General features: G+C 43.0%; 1 protein-coding gene across 1 annotated transcript; it reads left to right on the top strand.

Moving 5' to 3' along the window:
- The first annotated feature begins 234 nt into the window (after window positions 1-234).
- Window positions 235-5,579, top strand: LOC122690550 (pyruvate dehydrogenase E1 component subunit alpha, somatic form, mitochondrial-like). Its single transcript, XM_043897479.1, has 6 exons — window positions 235-249; window positions 2,018-2,173; window positions 2,388-2,459; window positions 3,275-3,342; window positions 4,496-4,604; window positions 5,000-5,579. Exons 1-6 carry the CDS (start codon window positions 235-237, stop codon window positions 5,162-5,164), a joined length of 585 nt encoding a protein of 194 aa, XP_043753414.1. The 3' UTR covers window positions 5,165-5,579.
- Window positions 5,580-11,844: the final 6,265 nt, after the last annotated feature.

Genomic DNA, 11,844 nt, shown 5'->3' with positions numbered 1-11,844 from the left:
TGCAGTCCATGGGGTTGCAAAGAGTTGGACATGACTTGGCGACTGAACAACAACAAACTTAAGGTCACACTAATCAGACATGGTCTGCGTGATGGGAAAACGCAGCTAGACTTAAAGAATGTTCCATGTGATGCAATACATGGTTTAGTGAAAACCAACCCATACAACCGCAGATGGAAGAAAAGGCTTGCCCTACTCTTATCAGGCCATACAGAATATGTCAAAGGCATCGCCATGGTTGAAGTACAGGTCTGGTGATCCCAGCATTTCATCCTGAAATTCTCTTCAACTGGAGCACACCCACATTTCAATAGGGAAGAGTTTATAATTCTTTTTTTTTTTTAACATTTCTACATTGGCTATAAGAAAGAGATGATCATCAATCAGTTCAGTCACTCAGTCGTGTCTGACTCTTTGTGACCCCATGGGCTGCAGCACGCCAGGCCTCCCTGTCCATCACCAACTCCAGGCGCTTGCTTAAACTCATGTCCATCGAGTCAGTGATGCCATCCAACCATCTCATCCTCTGTCGTCCCCTTCTCTTCCTGCCCTCAATCTTTCCCAGCATCAGGGTCTTTTCCAATGAGTCAGTTCTTCCCATGAGGTAACCAAAGTATTGGGGTTTCAGCTTCAGCATCAGTCCTTCCAGCCCTCCATTATTCACACATTTTACCATATTTCAGGGAACCCATGCTTCCAAGAAAACACTATGGGTCTTCTTTCAATGACTTTCCCTTGGAGTCATGCCATGAGTACATACACCTATCTGCCATATATACAAAATGCAAAGCTAAAGGTAATATCCTTCTTTGGCTTCTCAGTGTTCTTCAGACAAATGTCTAAATCTTCAGTGAATTTAAAAGGGCCAGGATGATCTACTGCCAATCTCATTTCCATTTCTCAAAAGCATCTGTGATGTGACCTAGGACTGCCTCGGGCATGCCCTCTAATTGCCTCAGCTCAGCTGGTTACCCAGAACAGCTCAGCTAGCAGATCACATCTGAAAGGCTTTTCCTCAGCCTTTCCTAACCACTTCAGACCCTCAGCCCTACATAACACCTTTTATAATGGAAATACATTGTTGTTGTTGTTGTTTAGTCACTCAGTCTGTCTGACTCTTTGTGACCCCATGGACTGCAGCACGCCAGGCCTCCCTGTCCATCACCAACTCCTGGAGCTTACTCAAACTCATGTCCACTGAGACAGTGATGCCATCCAACCGTCTCATCCTGTGCCATCCCCTTCTTCTCCTGCCTTCAGTCTTTCCCAGCATCAGGGCCTTTTCTAATGAGTCAGCTCTTTGCATCAGGTGGCCAAAGTATTGGAGCTTCAGCCTCAGCGTCTGTCCTTCCAATGAACACCCAGGACTGAATTCCTTTAGGATGGACTGGTTTGATCTCCTTGCAGTCCAAGGGACTCTCAAGAGTCTTCTCCAACACCATAGTTCAAAAGCCTCAGTTCTTTGGCACTCAGACTTCTTTTTGGTCCAGTTCTCACATCCATACATGACTACAGGAAAAACCATAGCTTTGACTAGATGGACCTTTGTCAGCAAAGTAATGTTTCTGCTTTTTAATACGTTGCCTGGAGAATTCCATGGTTGGAGGAGCCTGGTGGGCTACAGTTCGCGGGGTTGCAAAGAGTTGGACAGGACTGAGCCACCTTCACTTTCACCAGCCCCACTCCCACATAAGATTAGTAGAAAGTTCCTGTTACAAGGAGAAACATGTCCTTGAGCAAGATACATTGTTATTATATGAAACATGTCCTTGAGCAAGCCACAGAAGCAAGTAGAAGTATTTGGTTTGTCACTTCCTTAGGTGCAAAACAAGATGAGTTTGCTGCACCACCCTCCTCACACACACACACACTTCTTTGCCTCAGAATCTGGGTTGTAGGTGAGGCATCTCTTCTGAGAGCTTTCTCTTGCTGGGTAGAGCAGTGGCTTTGGGGGATGATGAAGTTGAAAGAAAGACAGCACAATGAAACCACTTGAACTTTTTATTTGTACTTCCAGGGTCAGATATTCGAAGCTTACAATATGGCAGCTTTGTGGAAATTGCCTTGTATTTTCATCTGTGAGAATAACTGCTATGGGATGGCAACATCTGTGGAGAGAGCAGCAGCCAGCACTGATTACTACAAGAGAGGTGACTTTATTCCTGGGCTGAGGGTAAGGACACCTGTGGTACAGCTGGGGCGGCACTCTTGGCCCGATGGCTCACATCAAAGGAAGCGTTCTATTTTCTTAAGTGGATGAACAGGTCATAGGAAAAGAAAACTATTTTAGGCAGTTGGAGTTAAGCTCTCCCCTTTTTATCTTTGAACTTCTATGAAGTATAGTTGATTTACAATGTTGTGTTGAAATCTTTCCTACTTATTGGCAGGTAGATGGAATGGATATCCTGTGTGTCCGGGAGGCCACAAAATTTGCAGCTGCCTATTGTAGATCTGGAAAGGTAAGATTTTTTTTGGCCTCTAAGCTAGAGATTTCTAATGGCATATATGCGTCTTAAAGTTGGAAGAAGTGCCTCCTGTGTCCATTGTGGCAATTTAGGGGTAGCTGCTAATTGAGGTGTATAAGATAGAAGCAGGATCCACTTGAGTCAGTTGGGTCCCTTTATAAATAACATGGTCTTGGTAGCTCACATCCTAGGAAACATTCCATGTTTCCCCCATTTGGGGTAAATCGTTTCTTCCAGTGTTCCCTCAGCATTCTGCCTCTGTCTTTGTTGTGACAATCTATTTTGCCTTTTGGTTCATTATGTGCCTCCACACCCCCCCCCACCCCACCTTAATGATAAGCCCCTTGAGTGAAGAGATTAGGGACTCCCACAGTGCCCAGCACAGAACTGTGCTTAGATAATAGGCATTCAGTATAAGTTTGTTTTCTATAGATTAATGTTTAAATTATGTAGTCTTATTGTTTTAGTCCTAAGGATCTTGACCTTTCCAGTTACAGCAGTGGAGGGAGAAGGGAACAGTGAGATTGGCCTAAAAAGAGGCTTACCTGCTATTTGAACTGGTGGGAGGATATTCTCCCTAAATCACTGTTCCACAACCCAGAAAGCAGACCCCTGAGATAATAAGTCCCTCTTAAAACTAGGGAGGATGAAAGATGCTGTAAATAGATATTAGAAATGAGAAGAGATAACTGAATCAGTCAACTTAGAAGAAATTGTTGCCAACTCAGATCTGATCAGAGTAGTTGATAGGGTGTATATTTGAGGCTATGCCCATTGTCTCACCTAACCTCCACTGGGTTCTGTTTTAGGGGCCTATACTGATGGAGCTGCAGACTTACCGTTACCATGGACACAGCATGAGTGATCCTGGAGTGAGGTAGGGTAAAGGAAAAACAGTGTGTGGTGTCCAAAGTAGATGGGCTTAGAGTGGTACTACTTACATGAAAAAGCAAGAACATTTCAAAATGTACTTTTGAATCCAGACACCAGTTGGCTTCATGCACTGATTTAGTAGTTTAGCCTGAGCCTGAAAACAGTGCTTTATAATAAGTTGGTTCCAATCTAGAAAGCATTCTGGAAACTTCTACACTATGCATTGTGTACATGTTAACATGAGTACCAATAAAAAGCAATTGTAGGAAGGAATTGTGATGAATTGTTACCTAAAGCAGGTCTGATGCTAACAGTAGTATACTTGGGAGCATTTACCTTTTGTAGGCATTGCCTCAGATGCTCCCAGGGCATATTCCTCCATTTGAAAATGTTCTTCTGGCTGGTATGGTGCAAGACCAAGTAGCAGAAGGGATATCCCATGTGTTGAAATAGATGAGTCAAAAAAAAAATAGTGACAAAAGTCCTAACTCCAGCATGAAATGCTGCAGTCCTGGAGTGTGGCATAATTAAAGAGTAGATTTAGATAAAGTAAGCCGTAAGAAGTCTTTAAGAGTGTAGGCTGAAGGTCTAAGGGAAAATGTTATAAAGAACGACTTTTATGGGAAAAAGCACTCTGTGTAATTCTGCTGTTTAAAAAACAATGGGAGAGCCTTTGCTTTTGGTATTATTTCAGATAATGTAGGACAAGGATCAACTATACATTCAAGAATTGGAAAACCTCCTCTCCAGGTTTTTGCCAGCCATGCTGCTCTGGGGTCTTAAAGGAGAAAGGAAAGGCACACTTTTTTCCGGGTTAGCATTCTCCCGCCTCCAAGGTTACAGCTATCACCCCAGAAAACCATCTCCCCTGGCTTCACCCACTTAGAGCCTCCATCACTACCTTCATGCCCTACATCTGGATTAAAGAAGCAGACAGCACCTGGGCTCCTGTTGTCAGAATGCCAGAGAAGCCCAGAGAATTGCCACTGTAGAGTTTAGACAGAGCAGCTCTTACAGAATGTTAGGATGCGTTCTTGTATTTTGAAGTATAATTCTGCCCTTCCTACGGAGATCTAAGTATTGATGTGATGCTGTGTTTCAGAGACCATCTGCTCTACTGGAACTGTTCTTACTTGTCACTCTGGTTCCCTCCCCAGTTACCGGACCCGAGAAGAGATTCAGGAAGTTAGAAGTAAGAGTGACCCTATCATGCTCCTCAAGGACAGGATGGTGAACAGCAATCTCGCCAGTGTTGAAGAATTAAAGGTACACACACTTACTCAAAGGGTTTTCACAGTTGTCTGTCTCAAATTTTGAGCAGTTTTTCTCTACACAAAAAGCTGCCACTCTTAGGTGAACTCGGTAAGTAAAAGGGAAAGTACACACTGTATTCTCACAGGGCATTCCTCAGTCATATTGATGAAGCTTTTAAACTCCAATAGCACAGTTCTTTCCTGTAAATACACTTGAGGTTTTTAAATGTTCCCTCACCAGGGTGTATGTTTCTGTCTCTACTTCAGAGTATTTCTTTCTAGATCGTTGTTATTTTTACCATAATAGCACCTTAAGTACACTTCTAGTACTAGTAGAAGAGTTGAACTACTTGGTACCTAAGAGGTGTGTCTTCAAACAAATCTCTTGAACTGTAATCTGATTTTTAGGAAATTGATATGGAAGTGAGAAAAGAAATTGAGAATGCTGCTCAGTTCGCTACTGCTGATCCGGAACCGCCTTTGGAAGAGCTCGGCTATCACATCTACTGCAACGACCCACCTTTTGAAGTCCGGGGTGCAAACCAGTGGATCAAGTTTAAGTCCATCAGTTAAGGCGAGATACACACACCTTCAGGGAGTTCTTTGGCGGCAAGTGTAAGGAATGCTTTGTGTTCTCAACTTTGTCAAGGAGGAAAACCCATAGAGAGAAGGCGTGTAGATTGGGATAGTGTTTGCATGTGGTTTGTACGGTGTTGCATTAAAAGAGGTGATCGCACACATAAGGTTATTTTAGTTCTATAGGCCTAAAATAGGTCATAGTTTGCTTAACCCTCCAAATTATTTCTTTAAAATAGTTCTATTTGATTTAGTTGTATACTAGTTTTAACACATACTTTAGTTACTAAGGGCTTCCCTTGCGGTTCAGCTGGTAAAGAATCTGCCTGCAATGTAGGAGACCCCGGTTCGATTCCTGGGTCGGGAAGATCCCCTGGAGAAAGGAAAGGCTACGCACTCCAGTATTCTTGGGCTTCCCTTGTGGCTCAGCTGGTAAAGAATCCGCCTGCAATGAGGAGACCTGGGTTCAATCCCTGGGTTGGGAAGATCCCTTGGGGAAAGGAAAGGCTACCCACTCCAGTATTCTGGCCTGGAGAATTCCATGGACTGTATAGTCCATGGGGTCTCAAAGAGTTGGACACGAGTGAGCGACTTTCATTGTAACTCAGTTACTAAAAGGAAAAACGATTCCTTGTATGTCTGTCCAACTCTGCCACCACCTTGTGGGGGGATCAGTGTCCTGTCCCTTGCAGTGCCCAACAGCTCACCTAGTGTACCCTAATGTGCACACACACCCCTGTTAGTGTGCACGTCAGTGCTGAAGCCTGTTCACACTGAACCATCATTTCTCCTTAGTAAAACACGATTATTTATTATAACTTGGCAGGGGTGGAAGGACAATTCCATGTTTAAATATAACTACTTAAGGTAATGTTTGCAAAGAAAATGTTATTCTGTTCTTCAAATGTTCTCAAAAATAGCTTTATTGAGACTAGACAGCTTCCCTGTCCAATTGCAAAAGAACTGTCAGTTCTCATTTATGATAAGTGAACCTTGACTCAAACATGGATCAATAAGCCAAAGCCACTGTGAGAGTATTCATTAGATATTAATATCAGCAAGCACAGACATTTATTTTTTCTTTCAAATTCAAAATTTATGACTTGAGCCTAACCAACTTCTCTTTTTCACTAAGATAGCAGTAATTTATTTGTAACATGCTTTATGCTCTCATTTTTCCTTTAGTCTAAGAACTGCTAGCACTTCTGCATTGTTGCTTTGCACAAAGTTAAAATGACGCATATTTTTTCCTTCAACTATTATTGTGATTGTGATTTAATTTTATATACTTTCTCCTCCCTGACTAAACATAAGGTTCACTGTACCCAGTAGGTACTTACTGAATGTACAAGGACAAAGTATGTTAGGCATTCCATGAACACCTGGAGGTTTTATTTTAATGTCTTTTTTAAAAAGTTTACTTATTTAGTTGGCTGTGTCAGGCCTTTGTTGCATCATGTGGGATCTTCCGTTGCGGCATGTGGGCTTACTTGCTCTTTGGCACATGGGAATATTAGTTCCCCAACCAGGGATCAAACCTGCAATGCCTGCATTACAAGGCAGATTCTTAACCACTGGACCCACCAGGAAAGTTCTGCATCTGGAGTTTTATGGTAATGTATCCCTGCCACTGAATCTTGCTTCCCTTCATTTCCCCATTCCCAATCTGTTTCATTTCTTACACTTTGATTAGCTGGTTAAGAAAGTCAATTTTCAAAAACTTTCACAAGCTCCTTACTCCAGAATAAAAACAGATTATGTCTTCACCATCTTAATAAGAAGCTACAACAAAACAGTTCCAGGTTTAAATGCAGACCAGATATGGATCAGCTAAGGTCGAGTACGTTGCTCTCTGGGTCTCCAAGCCTCCAAGGGTGGGAGGGAAGAGGGACCCCAAAGTGCCAAGTGCTCCTTGCAAGACCCACCCTCCCCTTCCAACACTTACAGCCTCACCATCACCCTCTGCTTTAAAGTCTTTGTTGTTGTTGTTGCTCGGTCACTAAGTCATATCTGACTCTTCGTGACCCATGGACTACAGCACACCAGGCCTCCCTGTCCTTCACTAGCTCTTGGAGTGATACCAAAAAATTGCTTTTATTTGATATTCTATATTTGATGAGTCGTTATTGTCATATATTTCTTTATTTTTTATTTTTATTATTTTTAAATAAAAAGTTTTATTGGAGAAAAATAGAACCACTACGTACACAGGGAAAAGAGCACAAAAATTCAACTGATACAGAACTGAAAGTCACCACTACCCAATGTTGTTTGCGATTAGTTTTCAATTTCTTAAATGGCTTCCCTCAATTTTTTAAGTAGTCTTGCCAATTTTTTTCAGCTGAAATAGCATCAAGTTTTCAAAAAATTAAGAGCCTCAGCAAAGGGACCAGCTTTTAAGATAACAAAAGTGACACTAAGAGTCTCCTAATAGGACCAATTCTACCGAGAAATTCCTGAGACACATAACTACTGAGTCTGGTAGAACAGTAGCTCAGAGACCATCAGGGATTAGTTACAACACTGACTCAGACGGTCCAGTATGCAGAGAGGGCAAACAAAAAAGCTGCATTTCCCTGTCAGATGAGTTCACGTAAGAAAACCAGGGAGGTGCTAAGAAAATACAGGCAATGGCTGCTCAAAATAATTAAGAAGGCATTCTAAATACCACATATTATTAGACAACAGTGTGTAAAGTGATGCAATTAGAAAATAGGCAACTTAAAAAAAATATGGTCACAGGTCTTTGAGAACTCAAGAAAACAATCAATAGCAAACACAAGACCTGAAAGTCTTCTCAGGTGAGGGGTGAAAGTGAAAGTGAAAATGAAGTCACTCAGTTGTATCCAACTCTTTGCGACCCCATGGACTGTAGCCCACCAGGCTCCTCTGTCCATGGGATTCTCCAGGCAAGAATACTGGAGTGGGTTGCCATTTCCTTCTCCAGATACATTTCTTTAATTCTTTAAACATGTTGTTGTTCAGTTGCTCGGTTGTGTCTGACTCTTTGCAACCCCATGGACTGCAGCATGCCAGGCTTCCCTGTCCATCACCAACTCCCTTTTGCTTTGGCTCCATCTCTTCATTCTCTCTGGAGTTATTTCTCCACTGTTACCCAGTAGCATATTGGGCACCTACCGACCTGGGGAGTTCATCTTTCAGTTTCCTACCTTTTCGCCTTTTCATACTATGGAAAGACCACAGCAGGGCTTATATCCTCATGCCCTCTCTCTGTTTTGGGTTGAATCGTGTCCCCCTGAAATTCATGTGTTGAAGTCCTGGCCCCTGGTATATCAAATGTGACCATATTTGGAAATAAAGTCTCTAAAGAGACAGTTAGGTTAAAATAATGCCTTTAGGGCAGGCTTCTACCCCAGTAAGGCTCCTCTCCTTATAAAAAGAGGCAGAGACACCAGAGGAGCCATCATGTGAAGAGGCAGCAAGAGTGGCCATCCACAAGCCATGGAGAGAGGCCTCAGGAGAAACCAACTCTGCCAGCGCCTTGAGCTTGGACTTCCAGACTCCAGAACTGTGAGAAAATATATTTCTGTTGTTTAAGCCACCCACTCTGTCATACCTTGTTATGGCAGCCCTAGCAAAATAATACACCCTCCATCTCTGTTGTGTCTGAAGCCAAGAATCCCGAGTCACCTCTCTTTACTCCAATTCTCAAATTCACATGGCTTCTAACCCAGTGTTTTCAAACCACATACTGGAACCCAGTAACGGGCTGTGAAGTCAATTTATTGACTTTCAAACAGGATATTAAAAATTAAATAGAAGAAAAGAGAATAAAATGCAACAGAATAGCACAGAAGAGGATAAAATAAAATAGCAATGTGTTGCATTTAGTGAGGGCAAGTATTGCTCATATAAAATTTTTATTTCCATTATATATGTGTATACTGTATTTTGTACTATGGTTTATGGTAAAAAGAATGTGGAAGCAACTGACCTAATTTCACCCCATATTCTTTCTCCAACTCTAGAAGCACTTGCATTCTGATCCATCGCCAGCAAAATCCCCCGAGCACTGAACCTGCTCCAAGTGTGTTGTTCCTCTTGCTCAGGCCCAAACTGACAAACACAAGTCTCACAAATATAACCATGGCAAGGGTAGCTATTAATAGGTGTGCTCTGAGCAAGAAACCTACTTCATCTTGGCTCCTGACTCACAGTGGGTCTGAGACAGGAGGGAGAGTGAAGAGCACCATTTTTAAAAGAATGACGTAGCCCTTGGGTGTGCTCAGTCATGTCTGACTCTTTGCAACCCCTCCAGGCTTCTCTGTCCATGGGCTTTCAGGCAAGAATACTGGAATAGGTTGTCATTTCCTTTTCCAGGGGGTCTTCTCGACCCAGGGATCGAACCTCGTCTCCTGCTTGGCAGGCTGATTCTAAGCCACTGGGGAATCCCCTGAGACCTTCCATGGGTACCAGAGGGTGGATTCAAAGAGCTAATCAGGGAAGTGAGGGAATGCAGAAACAAAGGAAGAGCAGTTAGGAAACAATAGAACATCCATAAAGCAGAGTCCTCAGAAGAAAAGCTATGACAAACCTAGACAACATATAGAAAAGCAGAGACATTACTTTGCCAACAAAGGTCCATCTAGTCAAAGCTATGGTTTTTTCCAGTAGTCATGAATGTGAGAGTTGGACCAAAAAGAAGGCTGAGCGCCGAAGAAGACCCTTGAGAGTCCCTTGGACAGCAAGGAGATCAAACCAGTTAATCCTAAAGGACACCAACCCTGAATAGTCATTGAAAGGACTGATGCTGGAGCTGAAGATCCAATCTTTTGGCCAACTGATGCGAAGAGCCTTCTCATTGGAAAAGACCCTGATGCTGGGAAAGACTGAGGGCAGGAGGAGAAGGGGACAACAGAGGACGAGATGGTTGGATGGCATCATCGGCTCAATGGACATGAGTTTGAGCAAGCTCCAGGAGATGGTGAGGGACAGGAAGGCCTGGCGTGCTGCAGTCCATGGGGTCGCAAAGAGTTGGACAGGACTGAGTGACTCAACAACAACTACAACAACAAAGCAGAGTCCTCGTCCTTCATCAGATACACATAACAATCTCTCTTGAGTTCTTCTGAAGGAACTAAGGCCCCCCACCCAGGTGGAGGATGGTAACTTCAGGCTGAGCACAAGATTCCTGGAACACCACCATTATTTCACAACCAACCAATCAGAAGAAATGTACACATCCTGCAGCCCTCATCCCAAATTTTGTCTGTAAAAATTTCTCCCCAAAAGCTATTGAGGAATTCAGGGTACTTTTGAGAGAACTTTTCCGTTCTCCATCTTTGGTCCTGCAGAAAACCTTCCTCTGCTCCAAACTCTGACACTTCACTTTGTTTGGCCTCACTGGGTGTTGGATGCAAGAATTTGCATTCCAAAACAGGGGTTATAGTTGGATCTTTACTTACTTCAAGAGAAGGAAGTAAAAATTGGAATTGCATAAAATGGCGACATACACCAGTAAACATATCAATATAAAACAGCAATTATGACAGTTTTTACTAAAAGCTTGCTGTCAAGCACCATGCTAACTGCTTTATAGATTATCTGTAATTATGATCCTGAAAAGTGGGAATTAACCATTTTTACAGATGAGAAAATGGAGGGCCAAAGATCAAGTAACTTGTTCAAGAAAAGACCGAGAAAGTGGTAGGACAAGGATTTGAAATGGAATGAATATAGCTCAGATTGGAACTTGAACCCAAGACCCTTGAACTGAGCTCACAGACCTGGTCTCAGGAAACTTCCTGATGTCTCATCACAGAAAGGAGTCAGTGAGAGAAAAAATGATGGTTAAGAAGTAGATTCTTTCAGAGACACATTCCACAGACAGAGTATGGGCCATCTCAGGTGAGAGAGGCCCCAGGGTTTGAGGTTGTCTGTTTTTATAAGGCTGGGTAATTTCATAGGATATTTCATAGTGTCCACTACAAATTGACACTTACCAAGAGCACTGCCAATGACTAATCAACAAAGGCATTTGCCATCTTCCTCTACAGAGATGGAACCCCATGCTGCTATAGCTGTTGACCTTCAACAATCCCTGAAGGAGTTCAGGGTGGAGTGAGGCACTCTGTGCTCCAGGGAATCTGGTGGGACAGGTCTTCAGATAGTTGGATGTTTTTAGGAACAGATTTTATGGTCTCAATCTCCTCATATCTAGAGAAGTACTAAATCCTTCCTGGTGACATCAGATCCTCATGACTAACACAAACCTTTTGTAAATGGGTGCTTCATGACATTGAACTCCCTTCACCAAAACCTTATGTATTGACTTTTCCCCACTGCCACTTTGGAGCAGTCTCTCAGAGCTATCTGAGATGCTGCCTCCTGGGCTGCAGTCCTCATTTAGCCCCAAATAAAACTTAACTCACAACTCTCAAGTTGTACATCTTTTTTTAGTGGACAGTAATGGCAACTGAGCCAAGGTGAGCCAGAGTGGACTTCCTTCCTGTGACTGGACTTCACGAGGAACCAGAGCTTTGGTACCAGCATGGCCCCTTGTGCCCATCCACCTCCTTGGGGAGTGCAGATAAATTTGGGTAAGTCTATCCCGGTTCTCGAATCTACAGTATTGGTTGAGATTCTGAGTTTTATTTGGCGGTGACTCGGATTACCTGCCCCCTCACAGTAGGAAAGATACTAGGTGGATCCCCGGT

This window comes from Cervus elaphus, chromosome X, assembly GCF_910594005.1.
Source record: "Cervus elaphus chromosome X, mCerEla1.1, whole genome shotgun sequence".
In the NCBI taxonomy this organism is placed as follows: domain Eukaryota; kingdom Metazoa; phylum Chordata; class Mammalia; order Artiodactyla; family Cervidae; genus Cervus; species Cervus elaphus.
The sequence above is the reverse complement of the archived record's forward strand: the minus strand, read 5'-3'. Positions and strand labels throughout refer to the sequence as shown.

Coding starts and splice junctions, on each gene's coding strand:
- LOC122690550 (XM_043897479.1), top strand. Junction 2,174..2,387: donor ACTTTATTCCTGGGCTGAGG/GTAAGGACACCT, acceptor ACTTATTGGCAG/GTAGATGGAATGGATATCCT. Junction 4,605..4,999: donor CCAGTGTTGAAGAATTAAAG/GTACACACACTT, acceptor TCTGATTTTTAG/GAAATTGATATGGAAGTGAG.